An 18,661-nucleotide genomic window follows, 5' to 3' on the forward strand; every position below is an offset into this window, starting at 1 on the left:
GATATGAACTGTCTGTGCACCAGCTAAAATGACCAACTTCTTTTACCTCTAGCAGAAGTTATCAGAGCATGACAAGTTTGTGTAGTGCCACAATGTCTCCAGTGAAAGACCGGTGCTTGTCCTCTCCTCTGCAACCATCAAACACAGACAAACCGCCTCTGCGAGCACTCTACGATCTGCTCATAGCTCCAATGGAAGGGGTATGTGAAGTTCATGAATTCACCGCGCTGGTTTATGCCAACATTTTTACAGTTTTTGTTTGTTTTTCCTCTGTTTGTTTACAGGGTTTGATGCATAATAGCGGACCTGTGGGGAGACACAGACAGCTGATCTTGGTGCTTGAAGGAGAATTGTATTTGATTCCATTTGCCTTGCTGAAAGGCAGTTCCTCTAATGAATACCTTTATGAAAGGTTCAGTCTGATTGCTATGCCATCATTAACCAGTTTAGAAGACACAATGAAGGTATAAACATCCATTCTTTATGACAATGAATACATGTTTTGCATATTTGCAACAATTGTTCACGTTTTGAAGGTTCTCCCTCATTGTGGTGGACCTTTATTCTGCCCTGATGGAGGATCGGTTGCAGCAGTGGTGGGCGCTCCGCACCTTCCTCCCAAAGTGATGGACCGGTGGCTTTGGGGACCCTTGCCTTCAGCCCACGAAGAGGCTCTCTGGCTCGGGGATCAGCTAGGATGTCATCCCCTCACAGGGACTGATGCCACAAAAGAGCATGCACTGGCAGCATTAAATCAGGCAGAATGTGTGCATTTTGCAACTCATATATCCTGGAGGCTTGCTGCCCTGGTCTTGGCTCCCAGTCAGGAGCATGTTGGTGCAGAAAAAGCTAATAGGAGCAGTGCTGGTGAGATATTTCGTCAAAACAGAATTGCAAAGAGTCCGAGCACATCAGAAGACCTCAACAGAGCAGCTGATAGTGGCGGAGAAGAAAGCTTTTATGAAGTTGACAGCACGTGTGATAGCCCACCTCTTCAAGACTTTCTCCTCACTGCTGCTGACATATTGGATCTCAGTTTGAATGTAAAATTAGTGGTTTTAAGGTATTCTATTCATGTACACACACACACATACACAGCCTATGCTTAACTTACTAATGTTATATTGGTTTTCAGGTTGTACCCGGAGTCTAGCAGTAAGATCACAGCTGACGGTGTAGTGGGTCTTACCCGAGCCTTCCTGGCAGCAGGAGTGCAGTGCGTGTGTGTATCTTTGTGGCCTGTGCCAATAGCTGCCTCCAAACTCTTTACTCACACATTTTATAATACTCTTCTAAATGGGACAAAAGCAAGTGCTGCTCTGACAGAAGCCATGAGAGTTTTGCAGACCAGCAATCATTTCTCACATCCTTCAAACTGGGCAGGTATATGCACAGATTACACAGAGCTGATTTGCAGTTTTGAGGATATTTTTTTAACGACTGACTGTTTCTAGGATATGTTTTGATTGGAAGTGATGTAAATGTGAACAGTACAATGTCACTGGTTGGTCAAGCACTTACAGAAATCCTGCAGTATCCAGAAAAGGCCAGGGATGCCCTCAGAGTGATTTTGCACTTGGTATGATATGCACTGTATAATCATCCCTTATCTAGCACCTTTAAACAAAAAAATATTATGAAAACAAATGTTTTACATGTTCATACGCACATTTTTGCTATAGGTTGAGAAATCTTTGCAGCGCATTCATAGTGGACAGTGTAATCCAATGTACACTTCACAGCAGAGTGTTGAAAAGAAGGTAAATACGTAAATGAATATACAGTATGAATGTTGACATTGCCTAAGTAATGCCTTTTTGACCTCATTAGGTGGGAGGAGTACCTGGGTGGCAGCCACTGCTATCTGCTGTGGGTTTCCACATGGATTTCTCTGGTGGAGCAGGTCTTCCCGCCGCTGTTTTCTTCCCAACTTCAGACCCAGGGGACTGCCTTCAACAATGTAGTGCAACACTGCAGTCCCTTCTTGGTACAAAGCACTTAGAATCATACAACCATGTCTCATGGTATCAGCATGAAGTTTTCTGTTAAATCAATGCCTTTTGTGCATGCTTAGGTCTTTCTCCACCTGCTCTTCAAGCACTGTGCAAACTTGTGACAGTAAAAGAGGCTGGAGAACAGCTTATTCATAAGGTAATTATTTAATTAGTGATGCTTACCACATTTTTATTGAGGCCAGACCATTGTCATAAAAGTCTACACGGCACGCAGCTTTGATTAAATGAATGAAACCATAATAACATCACATTATGAAATAGCACATATTTCAGCCTTTACCACAGAAACCCTCATGACGCTGATTGCTTAACATATAAAAACATTTATTTATTATATTATATTTATTAGATTAAATGTTTTGTAATTATATAGAAAACAAGCCAGACATTGTTTTTTACTTATTAAGGAAAAATATTTTTTTATTAAGGAAAAAGAAAATCCCTTTATTAGAGGAAAGGAAAAACATTTTTTTCTTCCTTTCCTCTAATAATGTATACCTCAAAGGCTGTTATCACAGAGCACAAGCATCACAGGAATACTAAGACACTCAAGAATGGAGTGTGTCGTCTGAAGGAGATGCATGAAGGCATTATATTGTTTTATCATTCTTAAAAATGAAACATTAAATGGCTGAAGCTGTTTCTTTTTTTATTCTTTGTTGTATTTAGTTGCACCATGTCCTTGTGCAGTCGGCTGACAAAGACCAAGACTTTTCGCTGGCTCCAATACAAGTGTCAATTAGTGTTCAACTCTGGAGGTTGTCTGGCTGCCATGAGTTTCTTGCAGCTCTTGGTAAATGCATATCTCAGTTCAACTATTTTAATGTTGTTTTATGCCTGTAATGACATCCGGTATAGGTGTATGGAACAGGAAGCTGTTGTGTTCAATTAAGTAATTATCCATTAAGTACTAAGTAGTGAAAGGGGTGGGAAACACATAAAATCACACTTCCTCCCACTCATGTCAAGCATGTACTCTTCATCAACATTTGCAGACGGTATTTCACTCTGATGCTATTTATGTTGATATTGTATTGCAGATAATTCTTTGTTGTTGTTTTTGTTTTGTTCAGTCAAGAGCCATATGTTCGAAATAAATCTCTCTCTCCGGTGGTATTAAAAACATTCAAAGGTGTCTAAAGCCTATGTTTGGCTCTTTCAGGGTTTGATCTTTGTGAGGTGGGTCAAGAGGAGGTCGTTTTAAAAACAGGGAAGCAGGCGAGTCGTCGCTCTATGCATTTTGCCCTGCAGTCTCTTCTGGCGCTATTTGGTAAGTATTATGTTTTAGTCACTCTGCTTTTATTCCTTTGTACACACTTACTATCGATGCTTATTTGATTAGACTCAACAGAACTTCCAAAGCGGCTGAGCATGGACAGTTCCTCTTCTTTAGAGTCCCTGTCATCCTCCCAGTCCACGTCACAGCCACATTCTCTCCCTGTGTCTTTGGGCTGCTACCCACAGTCTACCCTCCTACCCCCAGTGTGTCAAGACAGCCTCTCCAGTGATGCCATCTCTGTCTACAGTTTCAGTTCTCTCGCCTCCTCCCTCAGTTTTCTCTCCCGTCCAGAGCCTGCAGGAAGTGACATCATCAGCCAGCGCTCACACCCTCCTTCCCAACGACTTGCAACTGCTCAGTCCCAGCGGCGACTGAACAGCAATGGTGGAGTGGCTCTGGGTGAAGGACAGGATGAGGAGTACCAGGGCTACTCTATCATCAGCAGTGAGCCTATAGGGCAGAGGGGGAGCGACTGGGATACTCTACCGTTACCTGCTGGACACCGATGTGGCAAAGGCTCTGCTGGTAGAGGAGTATCTTCTGCACATGGATGTCCAATCACAGGTTCCTCAAAGGGAAGCAAGAGCTCTCCTACATCTCCTATTAAAGCACCAGCACTGCCTGCAAGACCAGAGCTCAGACAGAGCAAGTCAGTATGATTTTTGTATTGGCTCTTAGTCGTCCAGGAAATGTCTATTGCTGTAGAGATCGAAATATTAAAATAATGTTCACTTGTTGGGTTGACTGTGCTAAGTACGTTTTGCTTCAATCTTCAGAAGCTTCTTCTTGCTCTTGTAGTCAAACGTAGACCAGTAATCACACACGTTACAGGTCGATTTAAACTGGCTTGAGATTCCAGTTTATTTTAGTTAAATAACAAAATACAAAATAGTACATTCTAAAGACAAGACACACAGACACAGCAATGTACAGAAGTATATTCAATTAAATGTAAGGAAGAGTGCAGTGAGCAGTACATAAGGGAAACAAAACATCCCCGTACCAGAGATTGGAGCTACATCGCTGTGCATCTCCATCTTAAGACGATGGTGTGTGAGAGGTGTTAAGGAGGAGGCTGTTTTTGACCCAGTTTGAACAAGGATAGTGTGCTTAGGCATTATTTGTCACCACATTACAGCTCCTCAAATCATAGGAGTCGCCGATAAAGATACCAATTATTTTTTGTTTTTATTCACCAAGAAATTGAAATTTGTGAGTGAGGGCTGGGGTGGACCACAGCTTTATTTATTAATCTGGATGCAGTGCTGAACAGTTGCATCATTCACTTGCATTACTGTTTCCATACACTGCAGGTGGTCTAGATCCTCTTTATTGTTCCTCTGTAGAAGGTGCACATGATGGGACAGGAGTCTGGCTCTGCTCAGTTTGTGGAGAAAGGAGAGACGCTGATGCCCATGCAAGGCCAATGATGCCGTGTTTATGGACCAGGATAGGTTCTCTGTGATGTGTGCACCTAGGAACTTGGTGCCAGAGTTTAGATAGACCTCTGGGCAGTGTGTTTTAGCAGTCTACGACTACAAGAGTGAGAAGAAGCTTCTGAAGATAGAACCAAAACTTCCTAAACTCAATCGACACAGTTCAGTCGATGACATTAAATTCTCTACCACTAAGGCAGGTCTTATGGGCTCCAGCACAATTACATGTATATTAAAGGAGCTAAGGTTCATTTTATTGAAGATGATAATAATTTATGGCTACAATTTTTACTAGTTCTCTGTATTTGACCCATAGCATTGTAGAGGTGGGCCGGGAGGTTTAATGAATTGAATGACCTTTTTTTTTTTTTACAAATACATTTTAAATATGACAAATTTGTCATATTTAAAGATTTGTCATATTTGTCCTTGGGTGTATACATTTCACTTTTTGGCCCACAAGATCATCTTTTTTGGGCACCTCTGATAGCATACAATATGACATTATATCTCCATAGCCGCTGCATTCTGCTTGCCTGGATTTATTGTTTTAGCTCATTTACTAAACTATTACTATTACTTGGAATTAAAAAAAAAAAACATTGTTTTTGAGTCATGTAAAGGAACAGGCCACAGTTTTTCCATTCTAAGATATGTTCTTACCTGAGCTTAGACTAGTTGATGTGTACCTGTCTGGTCTTTGTGCGTGCAACCACGCTCTACCACGGGCACAAAGACCAGACAGGTATGTATCAACTTGTCTAAGCTCAGGTAAGAACATATCTCAGAATGGAACAACTGTGGCCTGTTCCTTTAAGAATCTGTATTAATCAGTGTGATTTATATAAACATTATGATCACATTGATCTGTTTATAATATATATTTTTTCTGTTTTGCCAGTTTGCCTTCACGGAAGAATGGAAAGGGGAAGGCAAGTAGCTCCGAGTCAGACCAGTCCAGCACTGAAACGGACAGCACAGTGAAGTCCCAGGAAGAGAGGACAGGGCCTGCAGGGGCTCTGGACCCCCAGGAGCTTGCCAAGAAGATCTTACAGGAGACTGAAAGCCATATGCTGGCTGTAGAGAATGGCGGAAGCATATTACCACTAAAGAGGTCACAGGAAAATGGGACATCTTTTCTGCAGACTCCAGCCACCCCAATGATAATAACCTCCAAGAAACAGTTTAAACCGTCTGAGACCAGTGCATTCTCAAGACCCCCGAGCAGAACAAGTACAAAAACCTCAGTTGCTGTATCAACGCCCTCACCTAAACCAAAACGGCTGCTGCCCTCTTCATCAGCTCTCTCGGACGTGCATTCACAGTCCCATCAACACTACCCAAACTCTTCAGCACAAACCCGCTCCTGCAGAAGCATCTCCAGGTCTCCTGTGGGCTCTGCCCCATCCCCAACCCTTTCCTGTTCCTCCACTCACTCCATGTCTGCCTCCTCCAGTCCTGCCAATACCCCAGACAAAAAACAATCCAAACAGGGTAAAAAAAACTTTCACAACTTAAAAAACTTCTGGACCCGTGCAGCACAGAAACATGATGTGCCCTGTCCAGCTAGTTTACTCCAAGGTGGAAATAAGAAAATGAGTACAGTTCAAAAAGATGTTTTAGGTTTGCTTAATCTTTCACCTCAACACAAGACTTCCTCTAAAAGACCCGAGGAGCAGCAAATGCAAGGCACTAAGCCTCCCCCCGCATCACATGAGTCCACCTTCTCTAAAGACAGACACCTCTCTGCAAATGGAACCATGATTTTCTCACCTGGAAATGTTTTTCCATCTTCTAAATGCTGATTTTTAAAATGAGTTTTAATTCCTTTTTTTACAAACTGAATGGTCTCTTTTTGATATCTGTTTTAGAAATATCTACTGAATGGAAATATTAATTTCATTCTCTAAACAGCACACCTTGATTCTACATTGTAAACGCATTACTGTGGTTTAATAGTATTTAAACAATTGTAGGAAGTGAAACATTTTGTGCCTCTGCTTTTTTTTTAATTGCTCAAAAAGATGTATGAAGAAAAGGACTTATGCTTAGGTCTCCTATGCCTAGTGCTTAGGAGACGAGGGAGCAACCCAATTCATCGATCTGGAAAAACCCTGCACCAACACACAAATATATTTATTTAATAAGGACATTACATCAACTTTTCAGCACTATGGCCTTCATCAGGTAAAATCATTTTGTCTGATGACGGCATAACAGTGCTGTTACAGAGATGATTCTTATACAGGCTAATGTCTGGTGCTTTCTAAGGTTGTCATTTAGCAGTGTTGCAAACACTTGCATGTTCTGGAGCAAATGCTATCATTGGAGCTTGTGGCTCCATTCTGTGCGCAGTCTGCCTCATCTTAATACACAGAAGCTTGTTTAAAGGAATAGGCCACCGTTTTTACATACTGAGATATGTTCTTACCTAACCTTAGTCGAGTTAATATATCTCCGTCTGGTCTTTGTCCGTGCGCTCTGTCACGCAAACGGAGCACATACGCAGCCTCTCCCACATGTCATATAGCTCCAAAAAAGCTCACGATAGAAGCTACCAAGCTCTTCCACGTGTTCCCTATTTAAATAAAGTTACGTGAAGTGTTCTCATGCAAGTATATTTACACAGAAATGTAACATGTCGATTTTATAAGCAGATAAAAAGGGGTACTATATTGTGAGGCGTAATGATACGAGGAGCACAACATCCGCACAGTAACTACTAAAGGTTATTGACAGAAGTGAGCGGGGGGAAGTCTTTAGTCTTTAGTCCCACCTGGACTAAACAGCAACAGGACTGAGTCCCTGACAGGCAGGAAGTGTATCAGTGTGGAGAACAGGACAGGTGCCCCAATCACGTAGAAACAGCGCTGCTTGTGGTTGCTGTGGGGAGAGAGCATGAGAGACTGCATGCAGTGTCCCGGCACTCGAGAGGTGCCAGAACAGGCCCACTCTGAGCACTGAGCAGTGTCTTAAACTATCTTGGGACTGGTTTACGACACATTCGTGGGTAAAATGCTGTGCACAAACAAAAGCATTTTGGTACACAGGATGATAACCACTGACTAACTCCACCTTATCTCGTCTCGTGCCATCACTTAGAAACTTGAAAATGGAGCTTCTCTTTGACATTCAAAGAAACATTTTCCCCGTGGAGACATTTCAATAATCCAGAAATGAAAATGTATTAAGTATTAAGTCAGTGGCTTGTATTCCAATATGGATGTTTTTTGGTCTCTTTCTTCAATGTTTCATTCAATTGTCAGTTATATGATTTTAACATTCATTTTAGATTTGTATTTGACAATTGTCTTAATCTTTAATTTGAACTCGCAATCGTCTTTTCAATATATATATTCAAAATGCATTTTCCATTTCTAAAAGACCTTAATAGGAAGAATGGAGAGGGCAGAGCCCTGGTCCCCGGCCCCAGTACATGCACCAATCTGATAAGACACAAGTGCCCACTGGAGCTTCGGGAGGTTTAGCTTGCTGCTCTCTTATGTCTGAATGCTGGAGAGTAGGGTGTTTAAGTTGGCATTACAGGTAAACCGACGCCTACATTCTCTGCTAATATGATAATACTTCAGGCAACCATAGCATACTCTTTTTGCCTTAAGGGATTCTATTTCCTCGGAGTGAGATGGTTTGTCGAACCTTGGACATTTAAGCATGAAGTGAGGCTGTTTACAGAAAAGACATAGGGAGGGACCACTGGAAGGGTGTTGATGTAGCGATACTGCTCCCCTTGAAGCTGCCCATTGGTTTAACTTTATCTACAAACAAAGGATGGGAGAGAATCTTAACTTGACGCTCAAGAAAGTCAACTAGACCTGTAAATGTAGCTCTGAAGCCTCTCTGCTCCTGTATCTCGCAAGCCATTTTTCTCCATTTCTAATGATCACATCATGGCATTGCCTCATGTGGGATGGCGCATTAAGCTCCTCTATGGACTGTATCTCTGACATTGCATTGCAGCATCCCCTCAGGGACATCTTCTGATTTTATGACTGGGCAGTTACTTTCTCCATATATGCTGTTGCCATCTTGTGTTCATGCCCAAATGCTCCATTAAAAGTGCCTTTTGATAACCCTGCTGTGATGGCATGTGAATGCAGCTCCTTACCAGTACGTATTGCTCCAAAAAATACAAACAATCTTGATAGCTGCTTGTCCGCTGCTGAAATGCCCTCATGAAGAAAACACACTGCAGTGGGTTGCCATCAAAAATTGGGGTGTCCTGTTAAAGCAGAGTGACTGCCAGCTGTTGCTGCAAGAGCAATGATGTAATTTCATTCTGTCTTTGCATGATGAAGTAAATAGCATTATCAGGGACAATAGGAGTCTATGGCATGATGAATTGGTGTGATTTTGCACTTGAGGGATTGTGAAGCTGCAGGATGCATGGCATTTACTGTGTCTTTGAGGTAGCCATGTTTACTTTGTGACTCCGGTTTAAATGGGACTTTTTTATCGGTTCGCATAGGGTGCACCAGTTGTGTGTATGATTTGATGTCGCTGAATATCTTAGGTCTTACATCTAAAAAGCAGAGGATCAAATTTAACTGAGCAGGCTTGGGCAAACTCTTTGGCCTGTGGGTTGAACTTTGTTTTGTTTCTTTTAATCCTTTGCTCACATAAGAATTCATTCCATTGGTGCCAGATCTTCGTCCAACACTGCTCCTCTCCAACATAGTTACATGGGCTGCAGCGGCAGCTATTTCAGCATCCATCTCGATTTTTTCCTTTCAGCCTCCAATCTGTGTCTCTCCTCTTGTTCCTGTAATTCATGCTTTATTTTTAGGGCCTTTTCCATTAAAGCTGCTTGGCCAGCCTGCACGCACGGTAGCATAGCTAGAAGGTCCGGGTTCGATTCTCACACATGCAAACTGCACACAGAAAGGCCCCGTCCAGGTGGGAATCGAGCCTGGACCTTCTTGCTGTGAAGCACGAGCACTAACCTGCTGCGCCACCATGCCGTCCTATCAAGTAGCAATATTAAAGATGACTGCACTCACCAGTTGTGTTCATGTGAAGTCTCAGTAAATCCACAGCGCATAACACTGCTCAACTCTTGTAGGACTTAATTAAATTAGCAAAGAATGAGGACCTGAATAGGTCAGGTGTAAATCCATTCCTTCTACTTCAGGAACGACACTAAATGTTACACAGTGTGCCTTTAAGATTGACTTTATCATTAGGCCCCTGGCACTCCCTCCTCCTCCTCCTCCTCTTTCTCTCTTTCTATCGCCTACTGTTTTATTGCAAGTTTAAAGTATTTATTTTATACTTTGTTGTGTTGCTGCCAGTGTTTTGTTGAATTATTTATTTAATGTAAAAATAAAATCTGATTTCTTTTTTTTTTACAGTGTAACAAAACTTTTTCCGCTTTATCCAAAAATTGACTTTTAAATATCAAAGGAAATTGGGCAACTCATTTTGGAGGCACAGACTCGCCCAACAATTATGACTGACCACAAATCCATTGATATCACAGGAAAACAGTTTAAAACCACAGGAAACTCATGTTTGACAAACAAAGAACTTAATCGTTATCCATAAACCTAATATACAACACTGGTCTCTTGCAACAAAGAACAAGGAGTTTGGAAAATATTGGGAGTTGCTCAAATGAAATTAGAACATTTATAGTTCATGTTAGTAAGACGTTAAATCAAAGTAAAAAGCTTTTTTTTTTTACTTTGCTATTATGCTAATTTCAAACTTTTAATTACAAATATTATTTTTTTTGTTACTTGTGGGCTGTTTAAAAATGATTCCATTTAGGTCTTTAACCAAGAGCTAAAAAAAATTCTTGCTGATGTTACAACAGTTTTCTTAAAAGATTCAAAGGAAGTTCCCAAAGTCTGTTACAGGTTCAAATATCTCAGTCTTAAAACGTTTACCCATACATAATCCTGTTGCTACTGACATCTTTTGTTCCCTTTGCCAATCCGGGATCCATTACCTGTTCCTTTGATGAGGTGAATCTGCTGCTGCTGTGTCTACAATGAACTGATTTTTATAGTTTTTTATGTATTATGGCTTATTATATTTGCTGAGCAAATTAACATGAATGTGTGAGCAAGCCAAAGGCACATTGCTGCCATCACTGTATGGTAGACAATAAAGTCCTATTTCTAAATGGTAAATGGTCTCAACTTATATAGTGCTTTTTCACCTACATTTACAGCAAAGAACACCAGTGTCTGCAGACACATTTACCATCTGGCACTGAAGTGAAGGACTCAGTAACTTACCTATAGGTATTAAAATGTCAAAAGATGATAAAGACTTGGCTAATAGTAACATTTTATCTAGTCACTGATGCAATCAAAAAGAAATGTAATTGTTAAAGACTTATCTAGCTATATATAGCCTATGGTAGAGTAAAACAGTTGGCATATCAAGAGCTCTGACATTTGTTCAACACTAGATGGCCCCAAAACTCTCTGTTCCAGTCTTGACAAGATTTTGTTCAATTTCCTCTGGAAGAACAAATCTCATAAAATTTCAAAATCTCTTCTCTCAAACCAATTAGCTGACAGTGGACTCGATGTTTTATCTTTTGATCATATAATAAAAAAGAATTGGCTTAAAACTTAAGAACTTCAAAACATTTTTCAAAATCATTTCTTCAATAAGTTAGGTCTACATTTTTTGTTGCGATATCCTTTTTTATGTTGGGAATGGGAAACAATGGAGTATAGTTTACCTTATTCTCACTAATAAGGTCAAAGAGTGCTAATTCAAAATTATACATAGATATTACCCAGTATAATGTTTTATTGGCCATTTATAAAATAAGAGGGAGGAAACTTGGAAGGTGTAGGCCTATTATATAGACCAGGGGTCATCAGCCTTGTTTCAGCTGAGGGCTACTTTAAGAGCATTAAGTTGTTCGAGGGCTACCAGTTAAAAACAAATCCTAAAGACTTAAACGTACTGTTCACTTATAGGATATTGACCCCATATTATATTAAAATAGCTTTATTTTAAACTCATACCGAGTCACAAGAACCAAAATAACTGTAATTTTAAGAATTAGATTCAAGAAAATGAATCTTTAGAAAAAGTCCCACGGGCTACTGGACATGCCCCAAAGGGCCCCTGGGTGCCCACGGGCACCACGTTGGTGACCCCTGATATAGACACAACTTTATATTTCACTGCCCATTGATAATACCACCTTCACTTCAGGTGAAACACATAATCCATTTAATTAGGCAAAATAATTACCACAGAATTAAATGGAGCAGTAAACATACCATAAAATAATTAAGAATGTGAATAATAAAGAAACATTAAAGGCGCACTGCGTAACATTTTGGACTATACTGTTGCCATCAGTACAAAACATGCTCCAAATGACCAGCTCTACATTTAAAATGACTGCAGTGGGAAACCAAAGAAAGGATATTGATGAGAACCTAACTTTTTCCAATCTCAAATAAGTCTCCATCTCCATGGCGAAGAGCTGGAGACGTACCCTCTCCAGGTAAACTTACAGTCATGTCTTACGAAAGGTGAGACACTCACAGCAAAGGCACGTGTTTGTTTGTACATTTATGAGGTGATGAAAATATCTGTCATAAAATAAATGCTTGTATTTTCATTTTATTTATTGGGGGAAATTCTATGGTGTGGCTTTAAAAATTAGCAAAATCCATCAACATTCTCATAGCTTATTAGCAGACCCCTGTGTTGTTTAGTGTTTGATGGCTGTATATAACTTTAATATATGGTCGGATGTTGCACTGACGATTAAAAAATAAATAAATAAAATCGTCGAGCAGTTTGCGTGTCAGTCAACTGGGGCAGCGCCCCCTCTGGCCAGGGGCTGCCACTGCTCCTCCGGCAGTGGCTGAGGTCAGTGCGCAGCCGCAGCCGGGGTGACGAAGATGGTGCTCATCAAGGAATAGTGAGTCTGAACTGTTTGTAAAAAATCTCTGCTAAAATTCTTTATTTAGTATTATATTTCAGCAAATACGTATCGCTAAAAATAATTGTATATATTTTGTGTATTTCTCGGTGTCTTTCGCGCTGCGTTCCCCGCTGGTTGTCCACAATAGCCTGCTTTACTTGGGCGGATCAGGACGTGGTTAACGGAACACACCGGTCTTTTTAGGCGATGCTAACTCAAGCTAATGTTAATTGGCTTCTTAATGAGCCCGAAACATAAAAAATCAGAAGGCGCTCATATACGCAATAAGCACCAATTGTACCCTATCGATTTGTTGTAGATTTGTGCTACCCTGCCCTGTCGACCGCTTATTATATTCTAAAGTCGCGTAAGCTTTAGTCCCGTGAGTGACAGATTAAGGTTCCTTCTCCTACGGATTTAACATCAACGCTAGCTGTAGCGGTCGGCTAGTTGCTAGTAGTCTGTCAACAAAGCTACCATTATTTTCATTTAACTTGTATCTCATTTGACCACATGTCAAAATTAAATCCTTTTATGTTTGGGATTAGGAGTTATTGGAACTTCAAGAATCCGTTGTTTGTATCATTATGACTCCGTAAAAACAAAGCTAATCCGAGTTGTAACATCACTCGTTTATTTTATCTTTTCCCATTTGCCCTTTACCCACCGGAGGTAGACCGCACTTATATTTGTATGTTTGTTGCACAAGGGCCAAACATGCAGAAAACAGACATTACTATTTATGTTTTTGTCATGTTGTGTTGATAAAGCATTGACTTACTATTGTCTCTTTTGAAGCTGTGTCTCTTTTTGTCAATTTGTGCTTTAAGTATGAAACTGATTATTACCTACACTTTTATACTGTGGCTGTACGGATACATCTGTACATCTGTCTTAGTAATTATTTTCTGCTTTTGTGTCTCTTTGCTGTCTGTTGCACTTTGACTTCCCCAGTCGTGTAGTGTTACCAGTCTCAGTGGAAGAGGTGGGTATTAAAACTTGCTTACCACAACCATGCTGCATACTATTTGCTATTGTGCTTACCGTGTTTCGGATCAGTTCAGGAAGACTGGTGCCCCCTTTGGTCTCTTATGGCAAATGATTACCTTTGCCTTTTGTTATGATCAACACATATCGACTTTACAGACTGTTAAACAGTTAAAAAAGATACATTTGTTATAAGTTTCTGTAATTTACGTTTTTACTCCAGCAATTGATATATTTATTTAAATTGGGGATTGTATATGTCGCCATAATCTCAACTGAAACTGTAGGAAACACGGAGCGCTTACATTTGTTCATGTCATTGTTGCTTGATTTGTGAAGTGATTTGATTTGTTTTATAAGAATATTTACTCACGTTTCACTTATTCTTATATTATCTTTCACTCTTTGTACCAGTATCAAGTTGGACAGCTGTACTCTGTTGCTGAGGCTAGCAAAAATGAGACCGGAGGTGGAGAAGGCATCGAGGTGCTTAAGAATGAGCCCTATGAGGAGGATGGAGAAAAGGGACAGTATACCCATAAAATTTATCATTTAAAAAGGTACGTTAGCTTAATGTTGAGTCATTTTGATTTTAATTGACACAAATTGTCAGCACCCATTTCGAAAATGACAGCCAAAATAAAACCTTCCACGGCCTAAGTTACCTGACAATTTAATACGTCTGTGTCTTCCATCTTTCAGTAAAGTACCTTCTTATGTAAAGATGATTGCGCCAGAAGGTGCTCTAGTTTTTCATGAAAAAGCTTGGAATGCCTATCCATACTGTCGCACCAGTAAGTGTTTTGTCTTTTTACACATTGTCTTAATTATACTAAAGAACATTAATTATTTTGTGCCCCTTTTTTTCCTTACAGTTGTTACAGTAAGTTTGGTTCAGTTTGTTGTTAGTTAAACATCTAAAGTGACCAACAAAAAGAAAGATATATTGAAATGCTCTGTTTGTATCAATCTTATTTTCAGAATGAGTACATGAAAGATGACTTCATGATAAAGATTGAAACATGGCACAAACCAGACATGGGAACTCTAGAAAATGTATGTATTTAATTGTCACCTGTTAAATTGTGTCTAAATTAATCAACTAGAGGGATTTCTTTACGCTGTCCTGTTGTGTTGCCTTTGCTGCAGGTTCACAACTTGGATGAACAGGAATGGGGGACTGTAGAGGTGGTACCAATTGATATTGCAAATAATGAAGATGTTTCTTCAGGGGTAAGAGTTTTGCACCTTTCACATCTTTGCAGCGCATGTTTAGAGTCGTGGCAAATGGAAAACAAAGTATAATGTTTGATTAAGTGTTACCGATTCACTGGCACAAGCCTAAAATAACAGAGGTTTTGCGTGTGTCATAACATAGCAACAGCCTGACAATTAGCATCCCACCATGGCAACAGCAGATTGAGGGGACTTTCCACTCAATTTGCAATGTCAAAGATTATATTTCTGGCTTGCTATTTTCAAAAGCATTAACACCTGTCATATACACTTCAAAATGTGCATACCATCTATGGTCAATGGTATTTATTCAGTTTTCACTCTTGTTCCTTGGGACTTTGTGTTTCTCATTCTGTTGTTAATAATGACTTAAGTGGATCAGTGTTGAACTAGGGTTAATCTTAATGTCCCATCTGCTCCAGGTAGGCACCGCTGTTTCCCAGCAAATCTGATTTGTACTCTTGGTTTACTGGGCTGGGGGCTGTAGTGTGTTGGATAATTCTTTGGGTTTATGGGCAGTGTTTTAACCCTGATTATTGGTTAATAAATATCTTTTCAGCACCTGCACTTCTTGGTTGTTCTTTAAGATTCACATACCATATTAGGTGTGGTCTCTGGGATCACTTTGTTTTTGTCTTCTCTTCTTTGTAGGATTATAAGCCAGAAGAAGATCCTTCTAGTTTCCTGTCTGCTAAGACGGGCAGAGGACCTCTTGGCCCAGAATGGAAGGTACATACACGACACGTGCAGCAATAACACTAGTACGTGGGGAACTTTTTAGGTCATATTTTTGTGTCATATTTTGCAGAATGAACTGAAAGAAGGCTGCCCATACATGTGCGCATATAAACTGGTCACTGTCAAGTTTAGATGGTGGGGTCTGCAAACTAAAGTCGAGAACTTCATTCATAGGGTAATGGATTATTATTTTGTGTGTCCTATTTTCGTGCCCAACTTAAAAACATCACTTTACGTTGGCAGCAAGAAAAACGTATTTTCACCAATTTCCACCGTCAACTATTCTGCTGGATTGACAAATGGGTGGGTCTGACTATGGAGGACATCAGGCGGATGGAAGAGGAGACTCAGAAGGAGCTTGAAGAGGTAACTACGTACTGTATATTTCACTTGAGGACTTGGCAGGCTTTATTATTATTCACTGATGTATCATATTGTACCTGGAAAAGTGAAAGGATTTACAGAGTATCATTACTTGCTCCTGAATTTTATTAGATGCGTCAAAAAGGAGAAGTGAGAGGCACCTCTGCAACAGATGATTAAAAGGTCCACTAGGTCAGACTCTAGAAGCAGGCTGAGTAAGTCTATTAAGTCAAACTGGTGGCACTGCATGGACCATTCTTTCTTTTGTTTTCATGCTGTCATGCCATCGCTAAATAGTCTTGCCACTGCATCACAACTGTCGCCTGTGTGTTTCAAATCATTATCCTGACCTTTTATCCTTGTTTTGTTTCCTTCTGTCAATTAACTGCTTTCATAACAGCATATTAACAATTTTCACAGCTTAATCTTTCCGTTGGGAAATTGTTTTTGTTTAATTGGGTTGCATGGATAAAATTATTTTTTTCATGCATGAAGAATCAGATCATTGCTCTTATTCACAAAATGCTTATCTAATGTCTGTTCTCTTTACAGCTGCGTAAAACAGGTCCGATTCGTGGCACCAGTGCTGCTCATGAGCAATGAGGCAAAAACAACCAAATCCTGACATGATGATGTCATCAGAGACGCGTCCACAATGATGCGGAAGTGCTCCCTGACACTCTGCCTGTCTCACATGATTCATTGGGGTTTGACAGATAATGAATACTGTACAGATACTACTTCAACCACATGCCTCCACATCAGAATGTTGATTTTAGCTTTAGAAGTTCTCCATAAATGGGGGTAACAACATCACTTTTGATTAAATGATATTCATACCTTTACCTTCCCCTGTAAATTAACTGTTTGTAGATCAACCCCAATCTTTCTTTCTTTTTTAACAGGATAAATGTTAAGATCTATGTCTCTAGTTTTTCCTTTTTTTTCTGTTTCATACACAGAAAATGTGCATTATATTAACATTCTTTTTTCTTTATTTTAATGGCCGGTGTCAGTTCCAGCGCATATATTTATGCGTTGGATTTTATTTTGGCTGAACATTGATCCACATGGCCACATTGTCACCGGTGCATGTGGATACTGGCTCCTCTGTCATTGCATGCACATTATTTGTATCCCTGCAATGTAGCTTTGCTGAAATTCATTGGTTGAAATTTTATTTGTTTTGGAAAAGGTTTGGATCCCATTGAGGAGTTTGCGCAAAACAGCACTTTGTTTAAGTGTGTGTTTATTTGGGTTTTGTTCTGCCTTCACTCTTAGATTGTCATTCTGTGTTTGGATACAGTAAAGTTGGACTTGTACATTGAACAAGTGCTCCTACTCATGGTCAGCCTGTGGAACTTGCCTCATGCTGATGCTGCATGTCCTGTTGTCCTGGCTAGGGCTCTATCTGAAGGGCTCACAGCCTTCACAAAAGCTTCTCTTTTTTTACTAAAACAATTGAGAATTTGTGCATTGCTGTGTACATAAGCCTGGGAACTACCAAATCTTCTCTGAACTAACATCTAATGGTTCGACTCCAGAGAAGAGTAATCTGCAATGTTTTTGCGGGTGTGGACATTTGTGTGTAGTAGTATTATTATTTTCACTATGTTAATAATTAAGATTGCATTTCATATCCTGTTACTACCAGACAATGTTACATGTTCAAATTTAGGTTAAGAAAGATTAAGTAAAACAGCAAAATATACTGTACTTTTATAGTAACGGTAATCTAAAAATAACACAGTATATTTTTTTTGCTTCATTGTTTTCTAACTAGATTGTGTTCAGGTTTGATTTAGTTTCTGTTGTGTTGACTCCAAGCCAATTCAGACTGTAATGGCAGGTAACACTTTGTAATACTTTGTATGATTATGGCACAACTTAGTGCAGGTATGAAAAGTTTGTTTCATGTAACCTCTATGGTTAGGCAAATTTAATAAGTGTACTTTTTGATAGGCCCACTACATAGGTGTATGTACCGCTTACTTGAATTACATAGTCATAGTTACATGCGAACACTTTTTCATTACTGTAGCGTTTAAGGTTATTGCAATGTACAGTATGCTATTAAGTACAGTATGTAAAAAGGATAAGCATACTGCCCATTGTTTTCATGCCATAGTTCCACTGTACCTCATCCACGCCTATGAATGTACAGCTTTTTATTTCGATGAAGACAGATGTCATTGTCACAACTGAAATGCAGATACAGAAGTGTTATACACATGTACAAGCATGACATGAACTCTTTATGCCACTGGTATTTAATGTTAAATAAATTCCAAATATTACTTTTCCATAATTTGAACTTTATTATAAACTCCACTGCATGGTAGATAGATAGCATTGTGCATTTTGTAAATTGTGTCTTAGTTTAAGCACAGGAATTATATTTGAAATTCATAAGCGTTAATGTAGTGCTATTTGAGACACTAGCTTATATTGTTGATTCCCTCAGAAGGTCAAGTCAATAGGGGAAAATTAATGTGAAAAGCTAACAAAATACCTTTTGTGTTAACATAGACGTACAAGTTGCTGTGCGAAAAAAAGGAATATTTTATATTAATTTAATATGCTCCAGCAGCACGTTATATGATACATGTATTTTTAAAATATTGGTATAAACTGGGTTGGTTTCCTTCTGGCTTGGCCGTAAGAGGCCAACTGTCTTCAAATC

The 18,661-nt window shown here is 39.6% G+C and overlaps 2 protein-coding genes across 4 annotated transcripts in view; both read left to right on the plus strand.

Moving 5' to 3' along the window:
- The window catches only part of ttc28 (tetratricopeptide repeat domain 28), a 35,143-nt gene extending 28,485 nt beyond the window's left edge, over nucleotides 1–6,658 (plus strand). Inside the window, exons 23-34 of one of the 3 annotated variants that reach the window (XM_079551379.1) lie at nucleotides 53–200; nucleotides 285–464; nucleotides 537–1,063; nucleotides 1,136–1,383; nucleotides 1,455–1,579; nucleotides 1,683–1,760; nucleotides 1,831–1,987; nucleotides 2,075–2,151; nucleotides 2,685–2,808; nucleotides 3,178–3,285; nucleotides 3,358–3,943; nucleotides 5,632–6,658. In XM_079551379.1, the coding sequence (XP_079407505.1) occupies nucleotides 53–200; nucleotides 285–464; nucleotides 537–1,063; nucleotides 1,136–1,383; nucleotides 1,455–1,579; nucleotides 1,683–1,760; nucleotides 1,831–1,987; nucleotides 2,075–2,151; nucleotides 2,685–2,808; nucleotides 3,178–3,285; nucleotides 3,358–3,943; nucleotides 5,632–6,535 (3,262 nt within the window). In that variant the 3' untranslated portion in view covers nucleotides 6,536–6,658. The remainder of the gene's footprint in view (nucleotides 1–52; nucleotides 201–284; nucleotides 465–536; nucleotides 1,064–1,135; nucleotides 1,384–1,454; nucleotides 1,580–1,682; nucleotides 1,761–1,830; nucleotides 1,988–2,074; nucleotides 2,152–2,684; nucleotides 2,809–3,177; nucleotides 3,286–3,357; nucleotides 3,944–5,631) is intronic. The other 2 variants (XM_079551380.1, XM_079551381.1) reach the window with 2 other exon arrangements.
- Nucleotides 6,659–12,578: 5,920 nt separating this feature from the next.
- pitpnb (phosphatidylinositol transfer protein, beta) lies at nucleotides 12,579–16,872 on the plus strand. The gene is made up of 12 exons (XM_079552046.1): nucleotides 12,579–12,651; nucleotides 13,609–13,639; nucleotides 14,056–14,201; nucleotides 14,344–14,435; nucleotides 14,517–14,524; nucleotides 14,623–14,697; nucleotides 14,791–14,874; nucleotides 15,529–15,606; nucleotides 15,686–15,790; nucleotides 15,859–15,981; nucleotides 16,111–16,193; nucleotides 16,531–16,872. Exons 1-11 carry the CDS (start codon nucleotides 12,632–12,634, stop codon nucleotides 16,156–16,158), a joined length of 810 nt encoding a protein of 269 aa, XP_079408172.1. The 5' UTR covers nucleotides 12,579–12,631; the 3' UTR covers nucleotides 16,159–16,193; nucleotides 16,531–16,872.
- The last annotated feature ends 1,789 nt before the right edge of the window (nucleotides 16,873–18,661 follow it).

The sequence above is a fragment of the Gobius niger genome (assembly GCF_951799975.1).
Source record: "Gobius niger genome assembly, chromosome: 2".
Taxonomy (NCBI): Eukaryota; Metazoa; Chordata; class Actinopteri; order Gobiiformes; family Gobiidae; genus Gobius; species Gobius niger.